Raw genomic sequence first — 15,857 nt, forward strand, 5'->3', positions numbered from 1 at the left:
AAACAGTTGACTTTGTTTCTGGTGGTTTAAGCCCAACTGAGAAGAAACTCCTCAGGCTTGATATACCCTGCTGATCTGGTATAGCAGCAATCACCCCAGCGTCCCCAGGGTTGCTCCACCACAGGTTCTTGGATCTGCTTTGTTAAAGGAAAGCAACTCAAAATGGGTTAACAAGCTTACTTTAATCAGTCAAACATATGTATCATTTACCTAGCTCAGGGGGAAAAAGTCAGCACCCCAAACTTCATTGTATACAGACAGAATTATCAAGACCAAGAAACAGATCAAATAGACATTTTCAAAGTGTCCAACCATTACATCCATACCAAATCAACATCTGGGTTTTTCAAAGCCAAGTGACCCTGGACAATGGCTTCCCAGAGTTTCATCTGATCAAATCACAGAACGCTTCTCAAAGTGAGCCCCAAAACTAAGCTACACATCAGGACTTATATAGCCTTCTCCTGGCTCAGAGAGTGTAACAACCTTATTGATTCACTGGCTAATCAAAAAGTATCTACTGAAAAACAAGCCTCACACCCCAGGCTCCCGGTGCACTTTAGCCTAGGGGCAGGGAAGATCTATAAATTTACATTCCCATTACATCTGGGTGTGCCATGGTGGTTAGCACAGAGGGGAGCAATGAGGGGAGAACCATGCCCACCTGAACCAATATTCTATCCTTGATGAATATGCTTTCAGTGCCACTAAGTGAGCTTTCTTTAGTTAAATGTTATGTGGTCTATGAGTATCTCATTTCATTCAACCTAAATCTATATGAGGCCTAGCTTACAATAGTGTTAGTATTGTTTTCCTTCAATATGATATACACTTTTTGAGGGCTGGGACTGTTTCATTTTTTTTGTCTTCCTATCTCCAGCATCTAAAGTGTCTGGCACTTACTACTATGTACTAAAGAAATTTTTATTGGTTTAATGAGTGAATGAAAGGTTGTGAAGCAAAGAAAACCTTGGATGTTCAAAGAAAAGCCGTTTCAGCCCTTTATGTACAGAAATCTCTTTTGTATCCCTCCCAGAACAAATAAAATAGTTGAATTAATGTGTTGACTATTGATCAATTTTGGTAAACTGGTTTATACTTTTCACAACAACAGTAATAGCAATTAGCATTTATGTAGCTCTTTATGCTTTGCAAAGTGTTTTGCAAATGTTCTCATTTTTATACCTTAGAAATGCCAAATTCACTGTCCTCAGAACTCCTGGAATTAACTATTGTTATAATTTAACAGATTAAAACATTATTAGGAAATGTATAACAAAATAAAAAATACAATGCAACATAAATAATGTTAATTTGTAGTTTTCCAAGATAACAGGGGCCTACAGGAATCCTTTTCTAATTTGAGTTTGACACCTCTGCCTTAGAGGGTTTCCTCTGCAATATTTATTCTTTGGAGCCCTTGGAAAGTCATGATTCACAGTTATGTGTCATTACTGTGTTGGAAATGCCAACTTGGAAAAGCAAAAACACAACTGATACCAAAAATCTGATATCAAAAGATATTAGGGAAAAACCCAAAGGAATTGATCACTCCTGGCCAGAAGTGGACCCCATCTCTCCCGTGGAAGGAGGAGTCCAGGAGAAAAGAGCCAAGCAAGTTTTATACATTAGTTTGGGCAGATACTCCTTTCAACGGATTGATCTAGGTATACCTTCCCATTATCATATATTATTACTAATGAGACTCTAATTTTGTTAGATAATATACATAATACATGAGGTTCATTAGGCAAGACCAGTAACAGCCTCAGAATACTGAACTCCCCTGTCTCCCCAGTCTAACCAAGATGTATTCTTATCTGGGCCTGAGTGTCCCAAGGCCACTATCTGCTTTCTAATTGGTCAGATCCACCTGCTGTTGCTTCTTTTTATTCTACTTGATTTCACTTTTAGTATCATCTAGGAGTTCTTTGGGAACTGGGAATCCAACTTCTTCCCAAGGCTATTGCCTCAACTCTTCTCAGGGCTACTGTCTGGTCTGCAGACTTTACTTTGATGGGTAGCCTCATTTCAGCAATTTTGCAGTCCTGTGGAAACTTACCCTTTGCTACATCTCATAGCTGGGAGAATACTTGGATCACAAAGATAGCCTTTACTGCAGGGAGAATTTAGAATCAGCAAAAATGTTGAGCAGTTTCCCAAGGGTGGTCCAGCCTACTTTTCCTCTTACTCAATTTTAGATCCACACCTATGAGATCATGGATCTATCAAAGTATTGATGAGGTGCTTACTAGGAAACTTGCAATGAATCCTTTTGTAAAGCAAAATGGATTTGTAATGTAAATCAACATCCTTCAACTTATTCCATAGGGTTTCTTAGCCATTGCAAAGATCCCCAAATTGTTCTCTCTGCTTTAAATTTAAACTTCTCTCCTCTTCAACTCACCCTCTCCAAATGCTGCCAAAATAAACTTCCTAAGGCAGAGATCTGACTATGTCATTGCCCTATTTAAAATGTTCAGTGGCCTCCCATTGTCTCTGGTGTAAAATGCAAATTCTTTGACATATGATAATCATTTAATATCATATTTTAGCCAAAGTCTAATTTAATCAAATTGCTCTGATTGATCTAAAAATGCCTTTCTCTGTGTCAGCAACTTCAAAGACCAGAGGTGAGATTCCGCTTATCTTGGGACTTATTCCACATGACAGCAAAACAGACATCCTGAGACTATAAAATGTAAATAGACCCTGCTCTGTCGTTGTCAATTTGCATTTACAACCAAGGAACTCTGTTTCACATATAGTTGGTAACAAATGGAAGTCATAAAGTTTGTGGCATGTCATCCTGACTTGGGATGCTTCTGAAATGCATACAAAGTCTTAAGGTTCCTCTGTTCACCAGTCAGGAATTAACTCTTGACTCCTTGCCCAAGTTCTGCTAGCTTTGGGGAATACAATCTGTAACTGTGTATCACTATTGGCTTGTCTCCTTTAACCTAACTTTATTAGAAATCAACACATAACATTTAAGGACCTCCATAGTCTGGAAGCCTACCGGCCTTGAGAAATTACCCGACAGGTAGTGTCTGGGAGAAGCATTGGGGAGCGAGCTGCATTAAAGACTTGAGTCAACATCTCCATGATCCAGTGCCCCTGGCTTTCTGGCTGTACTTCTCATGTGATGCTCCAGCCTGTTCAGAGGCTGTCCACCAGGCCTTGCGTGTTCTTCCTCCTCTCCTCTGCCTCTTGGCTTTTCTGATTTCCTTCAAGGCTCTGTGCCAATCCCTTCTGCAGGAAGCCTTCCTTCCCTTTGAAACCACCTTCTCATTTCCGTGGTTCCTATCTGGTAAATATAGTCATTTGCATATGTCTCCACCCCCCTCCCCCCTTGTCTCCTTTTGGGCTAGGGCTATGTTTGTGGGGTTTTTTCCTTTTTTTTTTTTCCTATCCCCTGGGCTCCCCTAGTTAAGCATACAATGTTTGTTGGCTGATTGGATCTAAGTCTATTATATGTGCTTCAAGAGTGTTCTCTTTGTGTTGCCCACTGCTCTACTCCTTATTTCAAATAAATTCTAGTTTACATTGATTTACCCCATCCCACCCCCCTCCAGTTTTGTTCCCCCAGCACCACACAATTTCACCCTCCTGCTCTAATTCTTTTATGTGCCTGGAATGTTCCTTCTTCCCCATCCCCCACTCAAATGCCTTTTTTGATGCCATGTAATATAACATTTGTGTCACTCATGTACTGTTATAATTATCTGAATTGGGGTCATTCTACAGGACTGTACACCCCGTGAAGGCAAGGGACCCAGGCTTAACTGAAGTTTGAATTTGCTCCAGAACCAAGCACAGAACTGAACACAATAGGTACTTAATAAATATTAGATAAACAGATGAATGAGTCAGTCAAATGTGAACCCCTCCCCAAGCCATTTTGAACCCCCAAGACCTGAGAAAGCTCTAAAACCTGGATTGGCTATCAGGAGAGACATTTTGGCCCACTCTGATCTTAACCTACCATAATGCTTTGTATATGCTGGCATAACAGACATGTTTTGCTTTGCTCTCTGAGTAAATCCAAAATGCTCCTTCCTGTGTCATCAACTACAAGGCCAAATGAAGCTAATCAGGAAAACTGTTATGTTTATGACTATCAAGGGCAGGGCACCTTGAACGGGACACTCTCTTGAATAATGATAGTTTTCTTGTCTTGGTATTCCATAGACATGTTATATTATGTCATGTTAATGGTAGAAGAAACACAGATATCCTGGGTCTATAATTTCAGTTGACATGACACTTTTCCTATATTATTGTATTTACAACTGTTGTGCCCAGAAAACTCGAGCAAGACCCAAGTAACTATTTAGAATGGACCTTTTATTATATGCCATGTTGGCTGCCGAGGTACCACCCCACCGACCCAGGTTTTCAGCAGCGATCTCAGGTAAAACCTCAGCTTTTAAAGAGAGGCCAGATGGCCAATGGTTAGGTATTATGTAAGCACAAACTTGCAGAGGCCAAAAACAGTGATTGGTCAGTACACACCTTGAAATTCCTGCCAGCACCAAGTCTCCCTGACCCAGAAGCCCACCCACCTCTATGCAGTTTAGCTGACTGGGAAAGGGCAGAGACCCAGTGGGAGGGTGGAGCTGACCGGGCAGTCTGCTCACTTCCCTGAGGTTGGGGGATGGGGAAAACCAGGTACAACATTCCCTACTTCTTTTGTGTGGGTGTCAAACCCTTGACACCACCAGGCCAAATCTTACAGGTCAGTCAGTTCTGTTCCTAAGGGCTGGCAGTGGGGATCCATAATTATGAGCAATTTAACAGTTAATAGGGGCTTCCTATATCAAGGCCATAGTCACAAGGAAGAGGAGGGAGCTACATTTTTCCATCGGTCCTCTAATTAAATTTCTCCAGAACTGTCCCAATAGAGGTCAGGTCTGGATTCTTGGGAAAGCTGTCTGCATCTGATGTCCTCCTTTTCAGATTTCCATGGCTGGGGGAGGGGGGGGGTAATCTTTAGATGACTAGAGTTCAAAAGTACAATACAAGAGCTTCCAGAAACACGATTTTACATATAAAGGTCCAGTTTTCTAGCCATGTAAGACTAGGTTCAAACAAATAGTTCAGTTTTCTTAGCCACACAGGGCTAAGCTCAATTAAACAATGAGGTTTTTCTCACAATTTTACAGAATGACATGATTACATTAAGTCAGGTATACAATTACATGTCACCAAGATAACCAAGAAAACTTACAAACTACACAAGAATCATAATCAACATACAATTCCTTGTATCTCAGTGATCTATTTCATTTAAACAACACTTTTAAATCCCAGATGCCTCATGCAGTTACAGAATTTAAAAAGGAATTCTGCTTTTCCAGTTCAGATCTAGAGGTGACCAGATAATTCTGACTTAATATAAATTAGCAAAATTACTTTAGATTAGTTCCATATTTTGAAACTACAGAGAATTTTTGGTTTATTTATTCTTTGTTATTTCTACCTTTCCTAAATCTTATATCTGGTATAGGAATCTTTTAAAATACGAAAAACTTTTTTTTTTAATTGATTTCATCTGCCCTTTGTAAAATTATCAGACGGATACATTAACAAAGTAACATTAGCTTCACCCTTACCACTATCTTATCCAATCCTTGTGCTAAAATCCAAAATCCATACCTCTGATCTTATTCCCAAACATGCTCAAAGCATGAATTCACTATTTATAATAGAAAAATTTTAAAGCCAATTTTTATACATCTGTATTTAATCCTAGGAGTCATCTAGTCTAATCCTGTTGCTCTCCTCAAACTTCACTATGCTGGTCGATTAGGCATCTATTTCATTACATTTTGCCTTATTACTAATCATCTCCTTCTTTGAAGGACATTATCTCTATATTTATTCATTTATTTGGCCCTGAATATTACTTCTCAGTGAATTTGCTATAGAATATAAAGAGGGACAATGTCATAAACCTTGCCAGAAGGAAAACTTCCTTAGTCTTCCAGGCATAAGTCATCTCTGCTAGTCATTCAGATAGCCACCAGGTGCTGAAAGCAAGGCTTAGGCATAAATAGGTAGGGGGTTTCCTTTTCAGAAAAAAAGGCACAATTGGGAAATAAAGTCAGAGAGATCCCATCTGGGCAGTGTCCGAGGTTGTCCCTAAACTTTTCCAAGCACAGACATCCACCTTGAACAGTTCGCAGCCTGCAGCCTCTGCCATCTCATTATTGCTTTTATGATGATTCCTGTAATCAGGGCTTAGAAAAATAGTAAAATTTAGAGTCCCCCAAATTATTAAATAGCAAATAAATATGGACTAGTGTCCTTCAGATAGGGTCATCTAAAATTTGATTGAGCTATTAATTACAAACTCAAGTTACAAATCTTTCCTCCTTCCCAAAACTTCCTCATGCTCTCTCAACATACTTCTAAAACTGATATCAACTATCTGGAAACAGGAGGGGTTGGATGAACCACATTTGTCTCCAAATCTTCTTATCTGCTTTGTTCAGCTTTTCATAAATAGACTTCAAAGACAGTTTGAATTAACCTGGTGTTAAAAATGGTATCTTTCTTTTCTCTCAAATAAAGTATCTCTGATTAAACTAAATATCAGGCACCTAAGTACCCCATCATTCCAAGCACCCAATCATTCCCCCCTTAAACAGCTGGGACACAAAATCATTTGGGTAGATCTGTCTCTGTTTTGTAGGGGGCTGGGTCTGTAGCCAGTGGCTAAAACTTGGCCGAAGCCAGGTCCAGGGGGTGATGGGCCATGGTCTTGGGACAGTGGGTACTCAGCCTGAGATGACATCGGCAATTGAAGGGTGCTGAGCCTAGAAGAAACAAATCTGGCAGAGATTAAACAAGGGTCAAGAAGGCATAGGAGGAAAGTGATCAGAAGTGGGGTGAGGATGGGCTAGTATAATCCATTACTCAGACTATGTCACTTTCCTTTATATTTCTACAAACTACATAAACAAGATACTTCATAAGTTATTATTCTTTTACTAACATAACTATACTGCCTTAAACAACAGAGGTTCCTGACTTGAACCTCACCTCATAACTGAATAGTAGACATACATTCTTGTTTCACAAAACTTATCCTCTAATTATATTCACTCTGGAAGAAAGAGATAATTCAGAAATTGAATCTTTAACATACATTCAGTTACAAATGTTAACTTTTGCTTAGATCATGAAATAACTACAAATTCAGATCAAAACAGCAAGATCTCTTCTGCTTTTACAATCTCATTAAACCTTGATGAAGAAAGTTAGTTGAAAACTGTTAAAATGATCTTAAGCAGTTTGTATAACTTTCTGCGCATGTTCTAATTCTAGATGAAAAATAATATTAGATTTTCCAATAATCCAACACAAAAAAGCTCATGTCCTTTACTGACTATGTGCTCTGATCATAGGAAATTTGCTAAAGAAGGAAAGAAATCACCTTAAACAGCAAACTTCACCAATCACAGTTTAGAGCATTTTTAAAAATTCTTATGGGCTGCAATCAGCAATAAAGTTTTACCAGGTCTCACAAATGTAGATTCCATTCTTAATCTGATCCCAAATCCCAGGGTCCCATCTAGAAACTTCAGAAAATTCACAGTAAGTTTGAATATTACAAAATCTATACATAATTGATAAAGTGACCAGAAATCTTACAAAGTCTTTGTATAATTAAACTTGTCCTGGTATAAAAGATAACTTTTTAATCTTTTGTACATAGACTTGCTACTTCTCATTGTTTAGGAGCTTCATAACTAAAACAAGCCCTGCCCCCCTTTCTTTCCCTGGGCTGAGGACCTTACCCACAAATTGTTTCCAGGGACACCTAAGCCCTCTTTTCCATATTCTAGGTTTTACAGAACTTAGGAGAGGATTCACTTTTCTTCAAATAATTACTTTTTCCCAAGCATGCTTTTGTAAATACTTGATTTATGAATTGAAACTTCCTTTAAAACAAAGAAAAACTTAAAAGTTTATGATTTCTTAAATTACAACATTTCAGAATATCGTAACTGATACTCTGACATGATCAGAGTACTTCATTCATCATCATTTTCTTGTTCCTCTGACAGTATAATTCTTAATTTAACAGCATTTAGATTATGAGAAACTGTATCTATTATAACATACATATATAATATAATATTATACATACATAATATAAATGTTTACCAGTAACAATATAATAAACAATTATGATATACCTAAATTTAAACTTTAAACCAAAATCAAGTAATTACCAATCTGGTGATCTTAATTTAGTCATTTCCAAATTGCTTTGCACAGAAAATTGTTCATCCCATAACCACTGGCATAAACTTCACACCTAAGAAAAATTTCACATAAGGTTGACAAACATAAAGCAATTAACCTTAGCTTACACAGTTTACATTCAAATAGATTTTTTAATACCAAGCACCTTTACAATTATATTAGTCCCATAAATTGGGATTTGAATGTGGATTCCACCACCATCCCCTTACTGGACAGTAAACTAAGGTAAATAAAATTCTCTGGGTCCATAGAGTCAATCAATTTTTTAATGTCAAATTAACAATATATACCTTTTTGATCATATAACCATACATTTCTGAGTTCTAATATCCTTGGCCCTTGAAAATGAAATATTATCCACAAATTTACATATATATTCAGTTCTCCATTCATGCTAACATTTCAGATCAGTTTAAAGTATGCTGGGCTAATTATTCTAACAGTTTCTTTTGGTTCTAATAATATTTTAACCATAATCAATGCCCATCTTTAAATTCAAATTCAATAACCACCCAATTTCAGCCTTTCCCAAATAATAATGATAATAAAATAAATCTTCAAATATGGGAATTCCTTAAAACTAATTTGGTGTAAAAATGTTCTTAAGTAATATAAATTTCCCCAAACATTGTATATTCACATACATCCAAATTAACATATATAACTACATCCTTAGATGGCTTAACAGCTTCTGAATAGTAATAAGAAAATTGTTTGTAACATCAGAGTTCATAATTTTTCCAAATTACATAATTGAGAAATGAACAATGTCCCAAACGTCATGTATTTAAAACTCGCTTCTATCCCATTGATCATGTTAGGTAAATTCGTTCCAAACCACTTTACACAGGAAATAAATTATAACTCTATAACTTTAAACCACTGTATACATTTTCATAATAGCCAAAATTTTAAATAAATATCAGCAGTGTTATTATTGCCTGCTTGTAACCCAAATAGAAGTTTTAAATTAACAGATTTTATAACATAAAAACCCAATATACATGCAATACAAAATTCAGATATTTTTTAAATTGCTGTAATACTATTCCTACTTCAAAATGTTTCTTAAGTTCACTAGCTAAACAGACTTTTAGAAACACAATACAATCTCAGAAAGATGGCAACAACAATGAATATCAAATGACATCAAATGACTTATACAATAATTGACCTTATCAATCCTGGCATCAGATTCAAAGTTAGAGAGATACTAACATATGCCAGTCATTATATTTTACAATAATTATACCATTTTGATCACAAGTGTTTCACAAACGCTTTTAATTTTCCCTTTACAAATTCAGGGAACAGGTCAAGCAGAGATAGCGAAAAAACTTTTTTTTTTAAGCAATCCCAATATCCTATTTCCAGTTTCTTAATGATTAATTCTTAGAATTTTCAAAGATATTTTATTTGTTTGTTTTTCTAACTTTCATTATAATTCCAGGCTGACCAGACCAGGACTATAAAGACATTGTACAAATTCCCCAAATTAAAAATTTCAAAATATTACAACCCTCGGCTTAGAGTGTCCCATTCATCATTTTCTATTCCTTTAACAATATAGCCTTGTCAATGGTGGAATGACAGGGAGAAGAATCTCAGTGGATTTTCTGAAAGTGAGAGCTTTGAATGTGCTAATCTCAAAGCTCCAGACTTAATTGTTCTTAATTGGTCAGGCAAGAGATCTAGCCTGCCTGTTTCTTTGATCTGAGGGGGAGGAATTCCCAAAGAGGTGCCCCTCCCCACCTCCCTCAATGCCCCCGAGTAGGGGAAGGACCAGCACAGGGTAAAAAGTTTTGCTCCAGTGGAACGAGGTGCCCCTCTCCCCACTAGAGTTTTTGGAGGACTGTGAAGAGTCTCCTTCCCTGGGAAGGCCCCGCCTCACCCCGCCCCTGCAGTATCAGAGAGAAATTTCCCAACTGCCCAATTTCCTCCAGATCCAGGGGTTGTGCAGGTCCCAACCCCACCTCCCTTTTTACTTCAATGGGGGGAGAATTCCTTCCCACCAACTCCTTCCTCCCCCTCACAAGCAGTGTCTGAGGGCCAGGGGCATGGGCCTTCACCTTCTCCGGCAAGGGCTGCACAGGGTGGGGGTCGGTCAGTTCCACCCTCGGCCTGACCCAGGAGCCAGGCTGGCCAGCCCCTCCCCCCCAGCCCAGCTTAACCCCCACCTGACCCAGCTTCCCAGTGAAAATCAGAAAAGCTTCCTTAAAGGTGCTCATCTGATATCCACTGGAATACCTGCTTTGCAGAGTAAAAGCTGGGAGAGTTTAAGCTAATGAGCTCAAAACCAAACTTTACTAGCCCAGAATGGATAGGACACATAGAAAGACAGACAGACAGACACCAACAGAACCAGCTGGAACCAGTTACTGGCAAAATGTCAACGTCTCAAGTTTACCCAGAGATTGAGGTACTAATTGTACTTGGGCTACTTCTAGCCTCTCAATCTCACCAGAACAGAACAGACTCACCCTGAACTGGAGGTCCTGAATTCACACAGGGTCGAATGAGGAGCTGGTCAAAGTTGGGAGGCAGGTGCAATCTTTCCCTCCTCCAGACCTGGGGCCCTGGAACTTCATCAGGGGCTGCCAGCCCCCCTAGGGATCCAGGCTAGCAGATGCCTACCTCCCAAGGCTGAAAGCTCTTCCTATTCGGGGATCTCCCTTTAAATCACTCTGGGGCCTCCAAATGTTGTGCTAAAAAGAGTCAGACAAAAGATCCCCCGAGAGTAAAATTTGGAAGTGGACTTTATTACAGTGGGACTGCCGGGGTCATGCCCAGATCAGAGAGTGCTTTTCAGGGATGATATGTCGCTTTTTAAAGGGCATCCACTCAAGCAGAAACTTGCAGAGGCCAAGAACAGTGATTGTTATTGAAATTCCGGACAGGTACAAGTCTCTTTGACCCAGAAGCCCACCCACCTCTGTGGAGGTGTGCTGACTGGGGAAGAGCCCACCTTTGGGGGAGGGTGGAATTGACCTGGCAGTCTGCTTACTTCCCTGAGGGAGAGCTGAGGTTGGGGGATGGGAAAACCAGGCACTACAAAAAAGCTGAAGGAGACCCTTTATACACTTAGAACAATCCCAACCCAGGATGCCCATTTCAACCCCAAATTATAGTCTCTATATGTGTTTAACCATAATGTGAGAAAGGAATATCTTAATAGGATAGGTTGTAAATACAATAAGATAAGAGAATGTCAAGGTGTCAGTTCAAATTATAGATCCAGGATGTCTGTATTTCTTTTACCATTAACATGACATAATATAACTTAAGAAAAAATAAGAAAAGTCCCATTATTCAAGACAGTGTCTAGTTCAAGGTGCCTTATCCTAGGTAGTCATAGATAGAAGAGTGCTTCTGGTCACTTCAGCTGGCCTTGTGGTTGATGACACAGGAAGGGGCAGTTTGGGTTCACTCAGAATGCAAAGCAAAACATGTCTTTTATGCCAGAGCACACAAAGCATTATGGTAGGTTAAGCTCAGAGTGGGCCAAAATGTCTTTCTTCTGATTGACCAATCCAGGTTTTTCTCAGGTGATGGGGGGCCCAAAATGGTTTACAGCATGTTTTGCAAGCTTTGAGAGAAATAAACATTCACATGCAGCCTAATCCTGTTTGTCTTTCTTAGAAAGAACTCAATAACAGTTGACACCTCCTCCACTAGCCCATGAACTCTTTGGGGGCTGACACCCAGTGTTATGTTTCTGTATTCCAAATGCTTTGAAGGAAAATATAGATGCTGCCTATTATCATTATTATTAAAAGTGTAATTCACTTCACCAAAATTTGATTGCTAATCAACATGTTATCCTTGACCCTAGACTATTCTATCTGATAAGGCCCTCACGACTACTCTCTCCCCATTTCCCCAGATACTCCTTTACACCAAACACCTTTTTACTCACTCCCTGCTATTAATTGACTTCCTGTACCTTGGGGGCAATAGAAAAAGTGCTGGACCTGGAGTCAGGAAGACCAGAATTCAAATATGCCCTCAGACACTTACTAGCTGTGTGATCCTGGGCAAGTCCCTTAACCTCTGTTTGTCTCAGTTTCCTCCACCATAAAATGAAAATCATAATAGCACCTATCTCACAAGGTGGTTGTGAGGATCTTTGCCTGGAACATAGAGGGTGCTTAATAAATGTTTATTGACTAACTGAAATGACATATTTGTTAACAAAAAAAAGCACTTAAAAATGCTTGGCACATGTTAAACATCATATAAATGCTTATACCTTTTTCTTTCTACTCCTTTGCAGTTTCTCTCCTTTACCAGCATCTCCCCACTTACTAGCTCTCAGTGGCCTCGCCCTTTCCCTTTAACAAGTGCCAGCCCTTCCAGGTACCTTTATAGCCTTCACACCTCTCCTTCCAGGCATCTCCCCTTTACTAATGTAGCTCCTTTTAGCCTCTTTTCCTTGGCTCCTCCCCTTCCAGGCGCTGCCCCCTCTGGCCCCTGGGCCGGGTCAGGCCACTCCCCGCCCCGGCTCCGCCCCCCGCTGGGCTGCCGCTGCGCACGTGAGGGTGTTCTGGCCTCACTGGGCCGGCTCTTGACCGTTGGGGTCGGTGGGAGCTGTCGCCGCCCATTGCGGTGGTGGGGCTGTTGGGAGGTGGCGGTTTTTAGAACTGACCACCTGGGACTTGGAGCTGGGAGCCCAGGCTGGTACCGAGGCCATTGTTTGTCTGGAGCGCGGGTAGCCGTAGGTCGAGGCAAGTTTGCTACTTCTGTGGGGATGGGCGGGGGAGGCCGGGGACTGAGACTCCTGGGGACTCCATGGACCCCGGGACCACCCCAGGACTGCCGCATGGAGGTGGGACAGGGCAGGGCAGGGCAGGTACAGAGGCGGGCCAGGTAGAGGAGGCTGGAGGGGGCGGAAGGAGAAGCCCTTCCGTCCCCTGGGGGTCTCGGGGTGCGGGCCTAAGTCCCGGGGTCTGCTGAGTCAGGCGGGGCGGAGGCAGGGCGCTGACCTCCCCGGGCCGGGCTGTAGTGACGCATCCCAGGGGCAGTGCTACTGCCTGGGGTCTCTCCCGACTGAAGACCCCGGGGAAAGGGGGAGAGACCCTCCAGGGGTTTTTGTATTAGGCTGTCTGGGGGGAGTGGTCCATGTAGCCTGGGAGGTGTCCCTAAAAGGTTGACCTACTTAACTACCAGCAAGTTTTGAGGGGTAGTGACCCCTGAGTTAGAGTTAGGAGGGATTCTGAGGATCCTCGAGGGGCACCCTAGAAAGTTATCCGGAGCTGAAGGTGCAGGGAAGCAGGGCTGGCATGTCTAGTGTTGCAGTTGCGTCGTGGTGTGTTTGCAGCCTGCATGTCTAGTCTGGAAGGTGGTCCGGCATATTAGGAGTGGAGTATAGAGAGCCACTTGCCCCTCCACTCTCTCTCTGTCTCTCGCTCACACACCTATTACTCATATATATATATTTTAATTTGAGTAGCCAGCAAGAAAAGGTATAACCGGAAAAACTAAACTAGCTAAACAGTAGTTCTTAAGACATCATTGGAGGTTTTAAAACCCAATTTATAGTCATCGTTTATAATTATGTAACCCCTGTTGCGGTTTAAACCCAGGGAAACCAGAAACTGTTGAGGTGGGGGCTCTGCCCACCCGAAAACTGTTGGGGCTTCATGATGTGTTGTCTCAACTGAGACAACACATCATGAACTGTCTCAAAGAATTCAGTCAGACCACTTCTAATCCAAGTACAGGCATTTATTGAAGCGGGCTAAGTTCCAAGAGGAACCAGCAACTTCAGAGAAAGCAAGATGGATTTTTATAGGGTAAAGATGCAATTACATAATCAAGATTTACATGTAATAGAGGAATATCTTTAATATTAAAAAGGCAGGAAGAGTTTGTTAAGGGATTAGGTAATGAAGGAGGGATCCCATCTGTGTTTGAGTGGTTAAACATTCTGGCTATTCTGCCTTCCATCTGGCTAGCTATTGTAGTCCTGTCTGGTTAAGACAGATAGTTAGGTATTGTGGTCCTGTCGAGCTAGATGGATGATGTGATTGTGATTGAATACAAGAACACACCTGTTTCTGTGGGAATGGGTCTGGGGGCAGTGACCAGGTAGAGGCAGTAACTGGGTTCCCATGGAGTGGACACACCTAGTGTTTCTGTGGGAACCAAGAGTTCAGGGACACACCTGTTGTTCCAGTGAGCAGTGAGGCATTCATGAAGAAGTTAGGACATGGGGGGGAGGGGTGGGGAGCACTGAGCACGGTGGCGAAGTAGGTATAGTGGGGCCTGCTGTTCAGTGGGGCCAGGCCTATAATGTAGAGTATTGAGGCAGAGGCAGCTTTATTAGGATTCCATCAACACCCACTATAGCATTGTATAATATTTATAACATTATATCTGTTGTTAATTTTAAAAGGCTTCTGCATAGCCTAGCCCTTTGAATTAATGATGTCCTCTAGGACTACAAATGCAGTTTTTGATTGTATCCGTGAAATACTAAAAGAACCAGAGATGGTCTTCTGTTACATCCACTGGTTGCTCTTTAAAGGATCCTTTGGCAAATTCTCTGAAAGCCAAGAGATTTATACAACATGGTTAGGATCTGCGCAAGTGGGTGAAGAATCCACACTTGGTGAGATTGGGAGTCTTGGATAGAAATACTTTTTTCTGTGAAAGAACAATACCTTTCAAAGCTATTTTCTGACCAGAGAAGCAGATTTAGAAGACAAGGGGTAGAAGAAGGAGTCTTTTCTGTGAATGAAGAGAACTATGGAAATAGAATTCTTTCAGGTTGAGGAATTTGGGCTTTAATACAGACTTAACATATTTCTAATAGTTGATCTTTTTTTTTTTTTTGCTACAGTGAGCTGTGCAGATGAATAATAATTCAGTAGCTGAAAATGATTGAAGTTTTCATACTTACGGTAACTTTCAAAAACTTATTTTAAAGTTATAAAATTGTAGTCCTTTTGAAACCTACCATTATAAATTGGGGTAAAATTTTAGTTTTTAGATGAGCTAATTTAGTTTGCCATTTTAGTTGATCTAATCCTTGAATAGAGATTGTGTCTAAAAATGTACTATTTTAAAGCAGAGGTGTCAAACACAACCCCAGCCCTTGCTGCCCAAACCAGATTAAAATTTGATTGGGAAAAATTTAACAAAAAAATGCAATAAAACATAGGTAATGTTAATGTGTGGTTTTTCAAAGTCAATATACGCTCCACGTATAGAGTTTAGTGCCCCTACTCCAATTTTTAACACCACTGTTTTATAGAACTACAAGCAATTAGGTCAATTTGTACATGATAGCAACTGTCCAGATTTAGATAAGTTTAGTAATTATTTCTGCTAACATAAAAAGGAAAAAGAGGCTTGGAGGTTGTAACATACAGGAGATTTTATACAGAGGAAAGAGTTATGGATTTTGAGTCAGCAGACCTAAACTGAAACCCAGCAATGCCATTTATATAACCTTTATTATTTTAGGCTAGCCACCTAATAACTTCTCTGCTTCTCACTTTTCTCATTTGGAAAATTAGAGTTGGACCAAAACACCTGAAAGTCTCTGTTTAATCTATATATAATCCTATGATCAACAA

At 40.3% G+C, this 15,857-nt stretch overlaps 1 protein-coding gene across 1 annotated transcript in view; it reads left to right on the plus strand.

The window, feature by feature from the left end:
- Positions 1–12,770: 12,770 nt before the first annotated feature.
- Positions 12,771–15,857, plus strand: part of TDRD12 (tudor domain containing 12) — a 71,999-nt gene continuing 68,912 nt past the window's right edge. The window contains exons 1-2 of the mRNA XM_069082613.1: positions 12,771–13,005; positions 15,123–15,179. Coding sequence (XP_068938714.1) covers positions 15,156–15,179 — 24 coding nt within the window. The 5' untranslated portion in view covers positions 12,771–13,005; positions 15,123–15,155. The remainder of the gene's footprint in view (positions 13,006–15,122; positions 15,180–15,857) is intronic.

The sequence above is a fragment of the Petaurus breviceps genome, unplaced genomic scaffold (genome assembly GCF_028583685.1).
Source record: "Petaurus breviceps papuanus isolate PSGF00001 unplaced genomic scaffold, PetGlider_PUasm1.0 171, whole genome shotgun sequence".
In the NCBI taxonomy this organism is placed as follows: domain Eukaryota; kingdom Metazoa; phylum Chordata; class Mammalia; order Diprotodontia; family Petauridae; genus Petaurus; species Petaurus breviceps.